Here is a 20,011-nt window from a genome sequence, read left to right on the forward strand (position 1 = left end):
GTTTCTGGTGGAATTTTCGTCTGAAAAATTATAAATTGGACAGTCTGTTTCTTCATCTTAAAAAGCATCAATTGAACACCTTTTTTTTCTTTTTTTTTTTTATTTGTTTGTTGAAATTACAATCAATTCTCGCGTTGAGAAAATTGAACACCTGATGGGAAGAATAGAAGTTCTGACGACGAAAGAAAAGAATTCTAATATGGAATAGTTGAAAGATGAATAACCTGATAGATTCGAAGATAGATAAAAGATAGTCTTTTGAAAATAGGTGACAAAACTACAAGATTTTGTAAAAAAAAACGAATAATATTAGTTTCATTGTTACGTTAACTTGATTAATATAACTAACGTTATTAATATTTTTTGTAATGTTCAAAAGATTTATATATGTTGGAGCCTTTATATATGTTGGAGATGAAAGGACATCGGGGCTTCCCTTTTGGAATGTTGGGAAAGACCCTAATTAAAATTAAATAATAAAACTAAGAAATAGTTTTAATGTTCTAATCCGATTTTATGACGATGGGCTTGGGCTCGAAGTGACATAGCGGGTCACTGAACGGTCACGGAAGGGACGTGTACCTGACAGAGGTATAGAATAATTATATAGCTCTCCTTAAAAACAAAAAGAGGTAGGGAGAAGAATATATAAGGGAAGTTCCACTTGGACTGCAGATCAGTTCATTCAGATAAGTTTTACTGGTACGTGGAGTCATACGTGTATCACAACTCATTCGTCATCCTTGTCATTACATGTGGTATTTTATCTGTGTGAACGAATATCAGCAACCGCGATGGTAAATTTGAGTGAAGATTCATCACAAAATTCCAACCTTAACCCGACGTTAAAAGTTGGATTAGGATTTGTGGCAACAACGCAACAGCTCGTTTCCATTTTGCGCGAGTTAACGCAGCCGAGAGAGCAAAAATCGAGTGTGGAACTTAAAGAATTATCGCTACCGCGTTTCAACCCAGAAATCGCGGGTGCCGACCCGGATGCATGGTGTACAATTGTCGGTCTACTCCTGGAGAGAAGGTCTGTACAAAACGGTGATTTATTTACCACTATGAGTCGTGCCCTAGAAGGCACTGCAGCACACTGGCTTACACGAATGCCGGGCCGGGGAGGCCTTACTTGGTCCAGATTTAAGAAACTTTTTCTTGCTCATTTTGGTGGCAAAGAGACGGCAACCTCAACACTGATAAAGATGTTTGATGAACCACCACTAGAAGACGAAAGCACGGGAGCTTTCGGCATTCGTCTTCGTTCTTTTCTGCAGTCGCGGTGGAAAGATTTAACTATGGCTGAAGTAATCAACGCCTGCGTCCTTTTTCGATTGACTTCACATGACCAACGGGTTGAACAAATAGCGCTTACGAGTGAAATCAGGACCGCAGACCAATTCCTAACTGAAATGAATGCTCTCTCCTATGCGAAGAAGAGGCAGGAGCCTTCATCGGAGAATCCACCGGCGGACCCTGAAATTAAACGAAGCAGCCCATCAGACCGCCGGGTTAGGGACTACCAATGTGAGAACCTCGGACATGAAGTGACCAAGTGCCGCAGGAAGATAGAATTGGAGTCGAAAGACACACAAAGATCAGAGGAGAACCAAGTGGCCACATCGTCGAAGGTGTCATGCTTCAGGTGTAACAAGGAAGAACATATTCCGCCTAATTGCCTGTGTTTGTGGAAAAGAAACTATAATTCCCATAATAAGCGTCGAGTTACGTTCTGCGTGGCGGAACTCCCGACTAGTAAGTTAAGCCATCTGGGTGAGTCGTTCCCATCTTACTTCGATTCTGGAGCCGAATGCTCGTTAATTAAAGAATCCGCAGCCTCTAAATTTTCCGGCAAAAGAAAGACTGATCTAGTAGTAATGCGAGGAGTAGGAAATACTTGTGTTAATAGTACGTCTCAGATTTTGTCCACTGTATGTATTAACGGTTTTACATTGGAGATAACTTTCCACGTCCTTGCCGATAGTTACTTAAAATATGATATCATGATCGATCGCGAAATTTTAAGCCAAGGTTTTGACGTAAATATTACACAAAATAGCCTCGTTATTGCCAAAGCAAAGATAGTTAATGCCTGTAGTAAAACCGCGGAAGACGAGATCAATATTAATGATGTTGACACTGATGTAATTGATAACGATAAAAGTCGATTAATCTCTATACTCGAAAATTTCAAAAATTCTTTCATTACGGGTTTCCCACGTGCTCGCGTAAGTACGGGCCAGTTAGAAAGGCGTAGTAGCTCACCGTTCGCGAGCCCTATGTTACTCGTGAAGAAAAAGAATGGCTCGGATAGATTGTGTGTCGATTTTCGAGAGCTAAATAAAAATACGGTCGCGGATCGGTATCCCTTACCCCTTATTGCTGATCAAATCGCGAGATTGCAAAACGCGAGATACTTTATTAGCCTGGACATGGCCAGCGGGTTTCACCAGATTCCCATTCATCCTAATTCGACAGAGTATACAGCGTTCGTTACCCCCGATGGTCAATACGAATACATAACGATGCCGTTTGGGTTTAAAAATGCACCATCTATTTTTCAGAGGGTCATTCTAAATGCCTTAGGCGACCTTGCTTATTTGTACGCTGTTGTTTACTTGGATGACGTCCTAATTATCGTCGACTCGATAGACCAAGCTTTAGAAAGATTGGATACCGTATTAAATACTCTCGTAAACGCCGGATTTCCTTTTAATTTTTCAAAATGTTCTTTTCTAAACACATCGGTGCTCTATTTGGGATATGTAATTCAGAATGGAGAAGTTCGTCCCAACCCGGGTAAAATACAAGCCTTGAGTTCGTTACCTGCACCAACGACCGTCACACAGCTTAGGCAGTTCATAGGTTTAGCTTTGTACTTCCGGAAATTCGTTCCTAAATTTTCACAGATAATGAAACCCCTGTACGCGCTTACTTCCGGTAATAAAAATATAACTTGGACGGATAGGCATGAAAAAATAAGGCAAAAGGCAATTTCCGTCCTGACCGACGCGCCGGTGTTAATGATATTTGACCCGAACTATCTGATAGAACTTCATACTGACGCTAGTTCGGATGGATATGGGGCTATTTTAATGCACAAAATTGAAGGTAAAAATAGGGTAATAGAATATTACAGTAAAAGAACTAGCCCTGCGGAATCTAGGTATCATTCCTATGAACTAGAGACGTTAACAGTTGTAAACGCCGTCAAGCATTTCCATCACTATCTACACGGACGAGAATTTCTTATTGTCACTGATTGTAATTCCTTGAAAGCATCCAGTAATAAGGTATATTTAAATGACAGGGTTTACAGGTGGTGGGCTTACCTACAAACTTTTACCTTTGACATTATGTATCGGGAAAGCAAACAAATGGCCCACGTAGACTTCTTTTCGCGGAACCCCGTAAAATACAAAGAAAAGACAACTCTGCTTGCCCATTGTCCCAAGAGGTTTTAGGTGGTCCGTTATTAACCATGTGCACCAGTCCATTATGCACTTAGGTTGGGATAAAACGCTTGAGAAACTGTATGAGTATTACTGGTTCGAAGGAATGACGAAGTATGTTCGTAAATTCGTAGAGAACTGTCATGCTTGTCAAGTTTCGAAGGCAAGTTCAGGTAAAATACATGCTGAATTACATCTTATACCTAAGATCAGCATACCTTGGCATACAGTTCACATGGACATAACTGACAAACTAAGCGGTAAAAGTGATTCGAAAGAATATGTCATTGTTTTAGTCGACGCATTCACTAAATTCGTATATCTGCATCATACTCGTAAAATAGATTCCCTTAGTACCATTAAAGCACTTAAGTGCGCTATACTTTTATTCGGAAATCCTTGCCGGATAATAGCGGATTAGGGGAAATGCTTTACGGCTAAAGGATGCCAAGATTTCTGTAAAGGTAAACTCATTGAACTCCACTTAATCTCCACCGGTGCGAGTAGGGCCAACGGACAGGTAGAACGTATTATGGGTACGCTTAAAAATATGTTTACGATAGTAGAAACGACCGGAGGGTCATGGCAGTGAAGTGACATAGCTGGTCACTGAACTGTCACGGGATGCGTGTACCTGACAGAGGTACGGAATAATTATATAACTCTCCTTAAAAACAAAGAGAGATGGGGAGAAGAATATATAAGGGCAGTTCCACTTGGACTGCAGATCAATTCATTCAGATAAGTTTTACTTGTACGCGGAGTCATACGTGTATCACAACTCATTCGTCATCCCATTGACCGTGGATTCGTTATCGAACCTGAATTCGTTGTCATCAACATCTCGATCATTCGATCACACGCGCAAAATTTCAACCTTAACCCGACATATCTATTACAGTCGTTGTAATTGTTAATTTACGTTAATGCACTTATTAATAAAAAATCAGGCTTGCATGTACCTTAATCGATACAAACCGCCTATCGGACTTTAATTGCGTTAAAAATCGAATCGTCATATTGAACGATGTAACAATAGTCGGTCAATTAAAACGAATAATTTTGTTACAGCTGGAGCCGCTTCTGAGGAAACTAACCAAAGGTCCAGTTCTGCACACAATCGCCACTCTCTCACGAAGGGTAAGCAATCAAAAATTGACAAATCGCCACGATATATTAGAATCATGGCACGACTGTATCCAATCGATCAACATCGTTGCGATGCTATATCGCTTCTTTTCTTTTTCTTGTTATCTCGTTCGCACACGTTTCCACAAATGTTACGAGAATTTTATACACTTCATGCATGATCGTTCATACTTATATATACGTGTACGTGTTAGTTAGGAAAGGCCATTTAGGATTTCGTATCGCATGTCGGTGGAAACGTATCATTACGTTTTCCTTTTATCGCGGAAGCTTCTGGCAAATATTCCTGTTGCAACGCTGCTATCGCACAACAGCCACGGATGGTCTTTCTCGTTGATCAGTGGCTGTAAATTCGTGAATAGGAGCCGTTCGTTGCAAATAAACTGGTACGAAGGTCGTCGTTGTTATTTTCTATTAAAAACCGACAGTAAAGCAAAGCTTTGACGAGGTATTCGGTTGAGTGATCGTTAGAAATATAATAATGTTTCCTCCTGAATTATCCAGCTAAGAAATCGGGTCGTCTTTCAAGATAATTCTCAGTTTTCACCATCCTCGAATCGAAACGTATCTGGTGAATATGCGATTCAAATACGACCGAAAGAAAAATACATAGAAAGTTCGACAGAAATAAATAGAAAAAACGATGTCGTGTTCTATTGTGGAAAATGAAAAGCGACATACCACGAGACACCCTCGTGGAGTCGAATAAAAAATCGTTCCGCGTATCGATCTATAAATGTGGAATCCACATCGTGGATCCGTGCGCTTCTGGTCAACGCCAGATAACAAACGCAATATCTGCACACACTGTGAAACGACAAATGGATTTAATAACGTTTTAATCCTATCGACTGATCTTCGCCGCAAATCTCAGCTCGCGCTCGAAAAGCCAGAAGTTTAATCAACTGTGACAGAAGCGTCCATGAAATTGATAATAACGTGTGCATTTGTTTGGAAGAATACCGAAATATCAGTGACCGTACGCAGGTCTGAAAAATTCGTTCCACCGGCGAGCCTTGAGAGATTTGTTCCAAATGTTTACTCGCCCGAACTTTCGATTCGACGACAGATCGCGACAAAAGCGTTTCTAATCAAAAACGTCCGCAAAGTGGAAACACACGTGTAAATAGAGCCACTCTGCGTGTTAAATACTGCAAAGAGATTAACGATCCGTGGCAGCAAACTCAGGTAATTGATCGTTATACGTGTACTGGGTGTTTCCTGGCGAATAATAAATTTCGTTAGCGTGTTCAGAATGTTATTCCAAGTAAAAATGTTACATGCATCATTGGCTGATTCGAGTTCGTTCTTGAGATATGGAAGATGTATTAATATTATATATCAGCCGTAATAATCAGCCATAATTTACATGTATTGTTAAGTAGTCCTGTTTCCATTCACAGCGTCCATCGAATATCAACAATGCTAATTATCCAACTGCTGATGTGTATCATGTTTTTCATTTCATGCACGCTTGATTCGATACACCTGGTAGAAAATGATTAATCCTTATACAGGCAACCAAGATACTATTGTTATCCAACGAGTACATAAATAAATTTGAACTTTAATATACAATATCCAAATTTCAAACTTGTATATAAATTTCTATTTAATAATATCTGAGAACAAGAGTCCGGAGCGATTTCGTAATATTTTCACTGGAACGTAACAAATTCTTAAAAGCAATATAGAAATGGATACCCGTGAGTACTCGGTTGCTCGTAGTAGAATTAAATGCAATTTCGTAGAATTGCAAATAAATAATTAAACGAAGCTTAAGTTCAGACCTGAATAAATGAAACCATGATTATGTAACATTTTTTACTTAAAATAATATTCTGGACATGCTGCCAAAGTTTGTCGGTTCCGGCGTGGAGCCAACCTGTATGCGTTTTATCGTACATAATATAAATTTTACCCTCTGGCTGTTCGTACATTGTATACCCGCGATATTTCCACGGAGATGCGATAAAGGGGTGGTAGATGAGGGGGTGGGGAAAATTAAAGGATTTTGTTTTGCTGATAACGTTATTAGAGGTGTGCTCGCGGAATATTCAGCCAGGTGTTAAACGCGAGGACAATTATCAGTGCTTGAGGTCAGAAACAGAAACGAAGTCGCACGGAATCGTTGCACACGCGAGGCTCGTTCGCTCGTTAAATATTAGTAGAACACTCTGGTGGCGCTAGGATGAGAAAGCAGGACAATTTCGATCGTCACCAGCAGACTCCCGGCGAGCCTCCATTAAAATGGAATACGAGCCACTCGACGCATTGCATTTAAACGTGTGCACATGTGTGCCGACCGGGTGAAACTGAATTCAACAAATTCACGGGTGCTCGGCGAATAGAAGCTACTTTAACATAGCTCAAGGCCGTTGCTACCGGGTTCGCATCCGCAAGCGTGTGTTTCTCGCGTTTTCTCATTCGTGCGATTCATTCCATTTTTAAAATCGTTGAATTTCCAATCGTTGGCCATTGTCAAGAAAGAAAATTAAATGTTTAAAATTTGCAATTACTACTAGTCAATGAGATATCGTTGAATTCGATTGAAATAATAAACGAACAGCGTTGAGTGGCACGAGATATTAAAAGCAGGATGATTCTTGACGCAATGACATTAAAAACGAAAATGACGAATCTCGAACGCCGGATCGGCCGGTGATAATTGGCTATGTAAATTAATTCTATTGCTTTAGATTTATTCAATTGTAATAACTATTTTCTAGTACTGTTCTGATACTGTATTGTAACAATTTATCATTATTTACGCGTAATTTATTTGTGACGTATAATTACCTTATTCAATGATCCGTAATTATATATTACATAATTAGCTTATACATATACACGTAGACTACGAATAAAATTTCAATTTTATTCAAAAGAGGGCGAAATTAATTTATACGCGTAATAAATCACCGATCATTGGCTTGTATTCGTGAAAAGAAGCGGATACTTCTTGGTATTGTGTATATATTACTCGAGAAGTAGCTTGAGCATTATACCGATGCGACAGAAGAGAGGAATAGCTGAAGGAGCAAGGATAGAAGAAAAGGTGGTTGAAGTGGAGAGGCAGTCGACTCGAGTAGTGCCACGAGCACAGGAAAATAGTAAGAACGATGCGCTAAGGTAGATGGGTAGAACAGATTCCTATTGTTTTCCGACCCACTTCCTAACGTTGGAAGATTAACAGAGTCCCTTGCCTGTATCTACTGACAGATTTTTCAACGTACAGCCTGCGAGATACTTTCGCGACCTTGCCAGTGCGGAAATAGGAACATATTGACCTAAAGAACCGCATTTCAACGAGTTATAGCTTGATATGACCGAATTATCGTTTTCAACATCTTCGATGGATCATTTTTATACACTGCGTTTATTTATCAATCAATGGATTATGGATTTACTATTGAAACAATTCCGGATTTCGAAATGGACACGACTAGAAATTTCGATGCATACATTTCTTCGATATCATTTTGATATGATATCTATTTGCCTCAAATTGGTTTCCTCTTTGAATAAAAACTTCGAATCCAAGGACCATTGTAACTGGAAATAATTTGCGTGAAAGTATTCCGGAATATTACCCAAAGAGAGGCGTCTAAAGAGAGGGAAAGAGGGGGATTGGGAAAAGGCTTTTGTGTGCACGTATGCATTTTCCACCTTCTGAAGATCCAAGATAACACCCGCTACGTTGTTTCATGCAGCGTTACGTTGCATTGTAACGTAGCGATTCAGCGAAGCGCATTCCTATTGACAACAACAATAGACTAGTGTATACGGGTGTTCAATTGGCGATGCGTTCTTTGTCATTTCTTTTTCCACGGAAGAAAATAGCGTGTCTTTCTGTCGCTCGGTTAAAGAACACGCGTACCTTTTTATTTGCACTCTCTGAAATTGCTTCTTCGCGAAGGTAGTCAAAAAAGAAAAAAAAAAAGAAAAAGAAAAGAAACTAAATAGTCGCAACTTATATAGTTTATTTAAGGGGACTGCATCGATTATAGCCAGGATTATTTGTCGACCTATTTTCGCATAAGCTCGTACTTTGTAAAGATTCATCCGTTTAATTGTTAGCAAACGATTAGGGGTTTTAATTTTTCATCGAGACGAGCATAGAATTGAGAAAAGATCGGAGAAGTTCGCCGTCTTATCGAACTTTCAACGAACTTAAAATCGTTGATAAAGTAACGAAACGGTCGGCTGGACGAAGACAAAATCGGTTCTCGATCGAGTAATAAGTTTGCAATCATAGATTGCGGGCTAGTATCCATAGAAAGATTGATAGCTTCCGGTGAAGCTCTAAATCTGCAATGAAACGTTCCCGTAGAGATAAGGGAAATGCTTTTAGAAATGGCTGGAAACTATTGCGGATTCCAGAGCTTTCGGTCCACAATTGGGTTTCTTCAGAGCGAAATTTCAATTCCAACGCGGCCTACGGAACCCGATGAAAAGGCTGGATTTCCATTGTTTTCCGACTCACTTCCAGGCGACGGAAGATTAACAGAGCCGACGTGTGTATATCCACCGCCGAGGGCCTCTCGACGTTTTTCGACCGTTTTCGCGGAAAGCGGAACCCATTGTGACTCGAGACCGCTGTAATTTAAAATCATCGTCGAAAGTTTTTTCCCTCGCAACTTTTTTTCCCCTCTTTTTTTCCTCTTCATCTTTCCTCCTTTTTCCCCTCTTTCGCATAATCACTCTGATTTATATACTCGAATATCCAACGAGTTCCTCGAATTTCTAATAGGGACTCGATGCAAATGTTATTGATTCTGGTAACGCGCAATCGATACTTCCCATGAAAAGTAGAGCATTGATATTAATTACGTGTCGTACTTAGAGTGCAGTCTTTCAATATGCCATCTTTTTCTTTCTTTTTTTCGTAATCCGTTGACACGAATTCCATCGACAACCCTCTCCTTTTTCGAGACCGCATCCGACAGAACTTTATATCCGTAACATTATCAGTAACGTCGAAACGCTTTCACCCTGTTTCCCCTTTTGGCTTTCCAGGCGTACGTTCCCCGCCTCTTTCTATCGCTCTACCGGTAACTCCTCCTGTTCATGCAATGTCTCACTCCCTCTCGCTCGATTCCGCATCCGCATTGCTAATGAAACGTCCAATTACCATCAACGGCTTCCACGAAGCGGTCCACCAAGCTACACATTCTCTCTCTCTCTCTCTCTCTCTATCCCTTCCCTTTCGCTCTCACGCCTTTTCCTCTTTTCTGACATTTGCAATCAGCAGCCGGAAACAACATCGGCAGGTAGCAGCAGTTTCCCTCTACCTGACGTTCGATGGAAACGAATCAAACTACCTCTTGCGAGCTTCCCGGTCATCTTTTTCCCTCCCCTTTCGCATTCCTTTTTTTAAGCAGCACGAGGTCGCGAAAATAAGCTACGCGAACTGCAATTAATCAGAATACATCAGGGGCTCTGTGCAATCAATAATCGAATGTAATTCCATTTTACGAGGAGCTGCAACGTCGTGCGCCTATCCTTTGCCAGCTCTTCTCGATCATTCGTTCTTTCCATTGCATCGCGTCGATATGCAATCGGCTATTATCCTCGCAACAGTTGAAAAGAATGGAGTCTACCAGAGCAATGAACAGCCAGTCTTGATAATACGAATCGTTGGAAAGGTGGGGACGGAATGCGGAGGATTTAAACAACTTCCAATGATATAATTGACCACGTGATAACGCGAGCTCTTCCATTTCCATTCGCCACTCTCTGTAGACGGTTATCGAGCTGCGATCGTTTAACCAAAGAACACGGCTCTCGTATGCCTTTTTGTAATAATGCGCTGGTCGCCCATTCATCGCCGCTATACGTTTTGCAATTATCAATTATAGTCGACGGCTGCCGCGTTTTTTCCTCACGGCATTTGCAATCAGCCGGCGGAAAAATCGACGTTGGGTGAAACACCCCTCTTTCTCTCTATCTCTTTCTCACTTCATCGAATGCAAATCGTCACCAGATGTCGAAAATAAGCGAGCAGGTTTATAATTAACGATCCTCGCAACAACAAATCTGTGACCGAGCATCATTAGAGAAGATTTAATTTCTCGTTTTTCACAATTTAAATTCTCGTTTTCAAAGGTCGATGCGCAAGCTTTGAACAGGTTTCCATCATGAAAATTCTCTCGCTGATCCCATCTGTTCCGATGTCGTTATTCTTCATGAACGATAAAAAAAACTTTGGGAAATATTTATGAGATTTTACGTTCTTTTTAATTACGAATATCAGACGTACAAATGTTCGTTCCTTTTCTCTATCCCATTCTTTTTTATCTTTTTTTGTTTTCACCTTATCCATACCATTCATCCCTCTGATTCTAGAATATATATATATATTTTTTTTATGAAAGAAGATTAAATCTGAATTTGGAATTATGTACTTTCGCATGGCATGAAGCAGAGTAGAGTTCGTCTCTTCGGTGCGCCAGCTTTAGGGATTTTCTTGAATTAAACCTGCGCGCTCCGAATTTTTTAAGCCTTAATCTTGATTTAGTTTCAACCGAGGACAGAATTATTAATATTTCGAGAAAATTATCATACAATTGGAGAGATAATTCACGCGTATCAATGACGATTCTTCCGTATTTCTCTCAAATTTAAGAAATTTCTCGAGGATATGAAAATACAGTTCGATCGGAAAGGACCTAAAGTGGAACACCGGGATTAAATTAATTTTCGTATATTTAGAAGGAAACGAATAAACTGGTAATTTTGATGCTTTTATATTTGAAGGAAATTTGAAGCTACAAAAATGCGCGGATTACACATAATATCAAAAAATATATAAAATATGCAAAGTATAATATCTGGGTCCTCTAGCACAATAATTTGCCAATTCTGTATTAACGAATTGACAAATTTACAAATTTGATCCTACAAACTTCTCTGTTAGAATTGTACAATTTTGTATCGATTAGGATAGTCTGACGATTTGTTACTTGTTTGCGAAACTTCGAAGAAAATTTATTAACATTGGTAATAATTTCGACTCGTGGTTCGTCATATTTCACTAATGACATTAGTTGAATTGTGCAACTGAGTGTTGTTGTAGTAAGTAAAACGATACTTTATCTAGATTCTATTTCTATAATTGTATTAATAAAAATATGGATTTGCGTATAAAGATATTCACAGACTAGAGATAAATTAAACTAAACTGAATTAAACTGATATGTCTTGAAATATTTTTAACTGATCGGTGTGAAGCAATGCCCAGCAGTATTCTCTAGTAAATGTAACAAACGCGGCAATCAAGGACGCGTTTCAATGGGAATTATAGGGATGGGATAGTCTATTTAAACAAAGAATCCTATAGGAACGAACTTCGAATTTATCTTCCGCAGAACAAACGATGCACTGGTTCGCCCAAATCGGAGGTGACGAAGCCTCTCCCGATTCGTCAGGTAATAATCAGCTTGGTAAATAACGGAGTGTGCTTTGCCAAATTCGACGCTACGTTTGCGCTGAATTTAATGCGTCGCGTAACGAGTGCGTACCTATTAATAGTAATCCCTCGTGGAAATTGGAAATGACCGCATTCATCAGCTGCGAGTTTTCTCAGGCACGCGTGTGACCAACTTTCTTCGAGCGTTTCTCTTTATTAATAGTTTGATGTGACATTGACGGAAATTGAGAGAACTAACAAAAACGATTAAGTCGATGGAACATATAATACATCCATAAGAATCATAAAACTTACCGACTTTCTCATTGTATTGAACTTTTCAGGTAATTTGCAGAGAGATTTAAAAAGTCTTGAGAGATAATACATTTTTATGGAATTAATATTTTATTGAATTACGCATGTGTAACTTGTTTCCTTCGATGACTCTTTGTAATAGTATCCAGCTTAATTTTTTGAAAAAAACTATTCCTGCTTTTTAGTTAGGAGTCAAAATAATTTTTGCAAATTTTGGAGACCTGCAACTATTCAGCTTTTCATTATTACTAAACATTCTATGAACGATTCCTTTCTCGAATTTGGAACAATGTTTATCCTAAGCTTGGCATTTAATTATTTATCAAAAACTTGTAATGAATTTCATTCGATGTAATCTAACATAAAGTCACGTTCTACGCCCAGTGTTTTCAGACAGGCAGAAAGAAAGAATTCCATTCATAACTTCATTCTGTATAGAAACTTAAGAACACGGTTTCGCGACGTGAACTCATAACGATAAATCGAATGTTTCCATCCCGAGGTGCGAAACGCGCTTTTTACTGCACCCTGTTTTTAATAATCGTATTATCCGGGCGAAAGAAACACGTTGGTATCACAGAAAATGGACGAGTTACGTCGGTGAAGCTGGAATACCGTACGAAGAGAGACAGGGAATCTAATAAAGAATTTATTTCATGCGGCCTTGTCACTTCTTTGCCAACTGATAAAACAGCTGCTCGCCGTGGGAAAGGAATATTCGCGTTTACTCGTGGAAATTGATTATCTTCGTAGTGGTAATCGAATCTGTGCGAGAAAATATACCCATGGAGACCACAATTTCTGACCTTTTTCTCTCCTAATTGTATTTCTTTAATTTCGTTCGGTTCACGACGGAACTTGGACCGAACACGTTTAACACGCGTTCTATCGGAATGAGATGAAAATTCGCATACCGAAACTATCATACGCTAGACATCACGTCGACTGCATGAAGCATGTTTGTTTGAATCGTGTCATTTTGAAGAGTGTCAACCGCTTTAAAGGCATGCATTTGTAGCTGCAGTGTACCCGCAGAACTGTATGCTTGCAGTGCGTCGTGATTACGCGTGTTTTGCTCGTAATACCCGAATCTCACGTGCGTACGCACATGTTCTCGATTTCTTCTCGACAGATGTGAAGCGCCGGCAAAGTCTCTACGACGAGGACTCCCTCGATGGCGATCATCCTAGCGAGAACGAAGGTATCACGTTTTCAAGGGCAGTGTCGAGACTTTTCGTTTTTCACATTTTTCCCTCGGTTGTTTAAACATCGAATGGGCACCAAAACGTTGGCATTTTTCGCGTTGTCTAATTGTAATAATCAATCTTTTGTCTCGTGGCGTACGCTCGACTGTAAATAACTGGAAATAGTTTCATTAAAATTGATTTCGGAGTTTAAATGGGCAATGTGTACTACGCTTTTATTATCGAGAACTGTCTGGGAAACGAGTAAACGTCGACGTGTTTCAAGCAGAACGCGAAGCTCGTACGACAAGAAGAAGTAATCGGTCTTCGCGGTTGTTCTCAGGACGGGAGTCGACGGGAAGCGCGAAAGACGTGGACAGGGCGAAGCTCGTCCGTGAGAGACAAAACGAAGAGCGGCAGCGGAAGTTGGAAGAGCTGAGACAGCAAGCTCTCGCCGCGCAACGTTTCCGGGAGCAACGGGAAGAGGAACGCCGAAGGCGCATCGACGAGCTCAAATCGCGTGACAACGACAGGTTTGTCTTTTCTCCCTTTCTTTTCTCCTTTTTCTTCTTTCTTTCATTTCATTTACTCAAAAGTAATTCACTAATATTCACTAATAGGTTTACTGATACGTAAAAATTCGTAATTCTTCAGTTGCGTCGTTTTTTATCTTTTTATATTCGCACTTTTTCTCTCTTTTTTTTTTTTTTTTTGTAGTAAAAGGTACAAGTCAGAGTGAACTTACGCTCGAATGGGAAAAGGATGAGAGTTTAAGCCGGCTTTGCGTTTGAAATTGGGTTATTTAATACGATCCAGTTGCGAACGATAGAGCGCATGCCTTGAGGGTAGTTTTTTTTAATCTATGACACGCGAATTTAAACCGACACGGAACCACATTGATGTGTTTAAACGCGCTCTTTACGAGATTACGTGCTCTCTACGAAGTTATAAGTTGACCTGGTTAATATGATGCCGGGCTAAACTGTTTCGCCGCCGCAGAGAAGCCCGGGAAATTACCACGACACCTGCATGAAGTTCACCCGCGGCAAAATCACTTTTCCGTCCCGTCTAAAAAAAGAATAACAGCCTATTACGTGTACGCGAAGACGTACTTTCTCGTTCGTAGCTCGTCGTACCTTGAGAATCTCTAGTTCGAAATCTGCTTTCTGTAGAAATATTCGTTTTATATTTATTTTAGACGAAACCAAGTCGGAGAGAGAAAGCGGGCGATATGCGAGGCGGAAAGAGAAAGAAGAGAGGCGATCCTCCGAAAGAATCAAGAGAGAGAAGCTCGTATAGAGGCGAAGAAGAAGAACGAGAGGTCGCACATCGTGTTTGCGTTCGGAAGTTCTACACCGAGGATGTTGGAGCCAGCTGATACCGGTGGCTCCACTTTCTGGGGAACGCGTCGCGCAACCTCTACCACCAATGTAATGATGTTCTCGGCTGCACAGCCGTTGACAAGGAGATCCTCAGAGAGAGAGCTCGATGGTAGCAAGAAGAGAGCCACGTCAGCTGGTGGACTTGACCGGAAACCCGGCGAAGGTTAGTGGGAATTTCTTAACCGAATACAGATACGAGGATGTTATTGATATTTGCGGATACATGTATTTAATTTAATACGACAGACGTCGGTGATGATATTTGTGACATCAAACTTCTATATTCGTAATAGTGTTTGTTACGATAATTTTCTGCCTATTCGTGTCATCCATGTCGATGTTATTTTGATTGGTATATGGTAGTTGAGCGATGGAAGCACGTAGAAATTGTTCGACGTCTGTCGTTAACATCGTCAGTTATGGATAGTAACGAAAAGATAAAGAATCGCGAGAATTCGTGTAAAGAAAATTCGTTAGCGAATATCGTGTCGTTGGTGTAATAACTATTCTTTCTTCGTGTTGGCACTCAAAAATCGTCGAGCTGCCGATGGTTGAGACGTACAGCGAAGGCCGCTTCTTTTTCACTGCGTTCTTTCTACACAGCGCTTCTAGTGCTATATGTAGTTGCGCAATCGATGCGCCGTAACGCGTAACGCATGGATGCACTACGTTCCAGAAAGATTACGCAGAAGGCGAACGAGACATTTTTATACGTACTTGCGTGCGTGGCTTGTGCGCTACTCTTTTCAGTTAAAGATTATTTACTAATCATTTACGAAACCGGGTTAAAATCGTGGCGCCTCATCCTAGCGATAAATCGAGCTTCCTTCGACGAATAAATATTTTTACGATGATGTTTGATTACCAAACACTACACATCAACCACCAACACACGACTTTATTCAACTGTACACGATATCTCCATGTTGATGATTAAAAAAGAAAAAAGGAAATTACGGAGCATGAGAGATCGATTCTCTAATGTTGATAGATAAAATGATTCGTGATCGTATTCGTAATGTGTTTTACATTCTCTGTACTTTTTTCAGGTTTTTCGTTTAAATTTCTACAGTTCGTATTGTATGTTTTTCGCAGCCAATTCCACCGGTTTTTAATTTCGCTGCGTTTCCCGACGAATGCAATTTGATTTCAGCGATAAACGAGATGATGTTATTGATTTCTTCCTCTCTTATTCTTTTTTGTTTCTTTTTTTTGCTATATATCATGTTCTTTTGCCAACATAATATCGCTTCATGTACACACACGAGAAGCACCTCATCTTCGACGCGCTGACTTCTCTGTAATCCGTACACGTTATTACGAAATACAAGTGTCAAAAGTACATAGACAGAGAGACAGATAGTTGTTCGTAGCAAGAATATATGCCTGAGTAAATGTAATTTCACTAGAGTTGTAACATTGACCGGAGAGAGATAGATTTCCTTTCGTTCGGTAATTAAGATCCTATTGCATCCGCTCTATTTATCTCTGTACTTACTGGTGGTGGCTCTGTCAGGCAAAGTGTAATTTTAAAGTATCTGTGAATCGCACTTATATCTAACTCATGCTAATTCCCCCCACCCTAAGTTTGTTAATCTGTCGAACAACCCCACCCTTGCCCACCCCTGAGAGAATTAAAAAAAAAAGAAAAATTGAAAAAAAAGGAATAAGAACAAAAAAGAAGAAACGAAGAGAATACGATTGGAAAGTACCTAATGTTGCAGCGCTGAATGGTTTGTTTGCAGATATGAGAATGTCCTCGTCCATGTACGAGGTGTTCAATTGGAATTCTAGCCCTGATCCTCCCTTAACCCCCGCCAAACATAAGAGAGCCAGCCTCTCTCTGCCTCCTACAACTGACATCTTTGCCATCGATGATAAGTCTGATAGCGACACTAGGCGTCCGATGATTCAGCGGGCTGCCAGTGGTGAGTCCTGAAGTCGAAAGAAAGAAAAAAGTCTGCAACGGGGAGATTGTTCTGTTATCCCAGAATGAGCTATCAATATAACGTATCCTTGTCTCTCTTTCATTAGCACATCGGAATATACTCTCTTGCAAGCATGTCACTTTCGTTTAACGCCATAAAGATATCTGTACAGACCTGTGAAGTCGTGGAACACCGATGATGTAATACTAATTCTATTTTTAGATTGCGAAAGCTTATGCATTTATGGGAAATTTAAAGGTGCTAGAATACATAGAACGTATATAATATGCAAACATATATACATCAAATATCAAGAGCAAAGTCCTCGCTCTATTCAGATCTCATTTCTTTAATTGTGTTCACTACAGACGTAGATTCGCATAAATGTTCGCAGTCTATCTATTAGATAGTTGTCATATATATTTCTGGTAACATCGTACTTGGATATCTTGATTTTTATGTAAATTCAGATTAACGAGGATCGGTGTTGAACGACGTATACCATTAATTAGTCATATATGCATCCTAACGCTATTCAGAATTCTATACTAACAATTACTAACATTTACATACGTTTAGATGGGTTATTTACTAACGAATTTAGAGTAAGAATTTAGTGTTATATTAGAATACTAATTTTGATATTGCTCTTTCTCTCGTTAATAGCATTACTTTATTCAGTGGCAGTTTTACGAAATGGAAATAAGTATCGAGAAGCTGAGGTGCCTCAATAGTCGAATACGAACTTCAAACGAGACACGCTATCGTTTAATTGTACTTTCCTAACATTTGCCTACTTATTATAAGAGGCAAGCATTATACACTCATATCATTCATAAACTTATTACATCCCTACATACTGTACTTAAATTGAATTTCTATTTAGTCTTCGATCGAGATAAATATTTCTTTTTACGAATTTTTCAATCATTTGAATAGAAAAACATTTTTTGACGATATCAAACGGTCGATTCGATTTTACGAGATTCTTTAAAACGCTTACTTTTTTCGCAACAGCTTCTTTCATTTTTTCACTCAATATATGAACATACGAACACGTTGATGCGTTAATTTGAATGCTATAACACGAGACACTTTCTGTATATATAGCTTTCTGCATGCGTTGAGATTTTTACCGTCTTACCGGATTTTTACCGGATATCGTTTGCATGTACCACCTTTCCGTTTTACACCGCTTCCGTAACGTCGTTCGTACACGTTCCCAGTTTCTCATTGTCCTCTAATTACCGTAATATCTTTCTGCCATAATGTATATATCACTTTATCCGTGACAACACCGTTGCTCAACATTCCGTTCCTGGTAACGTTATCGAATGACGTCCAAGCTGTATTATGCACAAAAGTTCTTTCTATCTGCTTCGTACATACACGAACACTTACACGCACACGCACATACATATACAGGAAACAGCATGAAGAATATTGACCAGTAGAGAATATTAGTAGTCGAAAACGGAATGCCAAATGCATATCACTTACACATACTTATACACAGGCTCACGAAAGTATTCATATACTTGTAGACACCTTTCATGAATATAAGTATGTATGATGTGTATTATATGAAATATTTTGAAATTTCATTAACACTACGATGAGACACAACTATCATGATTATTTTAGCAAATAATGACAATCGTGTCTCGTTGAAATGTGAATGAGATTTCAAAATGTTTCGTATAACACATACAATATGGATAGAAAAGTTTTCAAGAGCCAGTGTATATACGTATATCATCCACACATATGCACACACCTACCCTACATGTACACTCGATCCATGCAAAATGGAACGAATTTTCTTATGTTTGCGATGTTCAGAGGATGTACGCGCGCCTTGTACACGTTACGACTGTATAGTGCGCAGTTTCCGGTGGTCGCTTCTCGCGCTTCGCTTCTAAGGGAAACTCCATTGCAGGTGAAGAAAGCGACGGAACACCGGGAACCCCTAGCTCGGTTTATCTGCGGGTGAACAGGAGGCGTACCGATCTGATGCCAACGATACCATCGCCGCGTGATGGACCGCCATCATCAGGGCGTAGTTCGAGCGCTAAGGCCTTCGCACGTTCGCCAGGTAGGACTTACTCCATGTCCAGGCTGGACCAACTGGCGCAGCCTAGGAAACGTCCGACAGAACTTAGCACACTGACGGAACAGCAAAGCCAGCCTCTGAGCGCTTCTAGCATGAGTCGCAGCATGTCACATTTAGCTGCGTCCGGAGGCAAGAGCCTCAAACGCTCAGATAACTCTCGTAGCATGGGTACATTGCCAGGCGCGGTTCCAATGCCGAGACCAACCAGAGCCGAGAGACTTCGTCGCAAAGCCCGCGAGCATCAGAACCAACAGCAGCAAGGTAAGATCGTTCTTGTGCACTCAACTCTCGGTGACATTCTGCTCTTAAATATCATATTCATTTTATCGACATATCGTCATTCACATAGAGATTCATAGACAAACTATGTAAATATGACCAATAACATCATTCTATATTGTACATGTATATCCCTATGGGCATTATCACGCTGACAGTATTATTTACTGACAATAACTAGACAGATCTTCAGATTTATAGATTATAATAATTTTCATCAACCGATGTTTTACGATTGAGAATTCGTTTTTTTCTCTTTTTCTTTTTTTTTCTTTTTTTTTTTTTTACATCCCCGAATGAATCTATTTTCAGATATTTGTCACTATCTATGCTCGCACTCCTGCCGTTCTATATAACTTGAGTTGGGTGCACATGTGCATGCGTACGAATACAGTGAGGAGCTATTGTAAATCAATAAGACAGAAAATCCTTGTATACCTCGGTTACTTTTCGTGCAACTTCGTGAGACGACGGGTAGAAACTAATGCTTAACTGCTTGCATATCGAACAGAGACTAACAAACGATCTTCAAAGCGCCTAACGCTTCAAATTTTTCTTTAACCATCGATTTTGTGTTACTTTATATCATTTTAACAACGATATATATCCGACTGCATGGAATTCTTTTTGTGTTAATTATTGTACAAACTGAATTGATTAACAAAACGCTCCTGCTAAGGAAACGAACTCAGATCTTACCGGCTTTTCGGTACCAAGGGTGAAGGTACGCTCTAACGTTTTCCGGTAAGCCACACTTTTTTTTTCTTATATGTGTATATATATATATATATATAT

General features: G+C 39.8%; 1 protein-coding gene across 28 annotated transcripts in view; it reads left to right on the top strand.

The window, feature by feature from the left end:
• Nucleotides 1-20,011, top strand: part of LOC126868279 (MAP7 domain-containing protein 1) — a 207,000-nt gene that overhangs the window by 179,251 nt on the left and 7,738 nt on the right. For 9 of the 28 annotated variants that reach the window (XM_050623577.1, XM_050623575.1, XM_050623576.1 and 6 more), the window contains 7 exons: nucleotides 4,527-4,595; nucleotides 11,975-12,034; nucleotides 13,463-13,531; nucleotides 13,858-14,047; nucleotides 14,713-15,059; nucleotides 16,642-16,824; nucleotides 18,764-19,198. In XM_050623577.1, coding sequence (XP_050479534.1) covers nucleotides 4,527-4,595; nucleotides 11,975-12,034; nucleotides 13,463-13,531; nucleotides 13,858-14,047; nucleotides 14,713-15,059; nucleotides 16,642-16,824; nucleotides 18,764-19,198 — 1,353 coding nt within the window. The remainder of the gene's footprint in view (nucleotides 1-4,526; nucleotides 4,596-11,974; nucleotides 12,035-13,462; nucleotides 13,532-13,857; nucleotides 14,048-14,712; nucleotides 15,060-16,641; nucleotides 16,825-18,763; nucleotides 19,199-20,011) is intronic. The other 19 variants (XM_050623581.1, XM_050623582.1, XM_050623579.1 and 16 more) reach the window with 6 other exon arrangements.

The sequence above is a fragment of the Bombus huntii genome, chromosome 8, assembly GCF_024542735.1.
Source record: "Bombus huntii isolate Logan2020A chromosome 8, iyBomHunt1.1, whole genome shotgun sequence".
Classification (NCBI taxonomy): Eukaryota; Metazoa; Arthropoda; class Insecta; order Hymenoptera; family Apidae; genus Bombus; species Bombus huntii.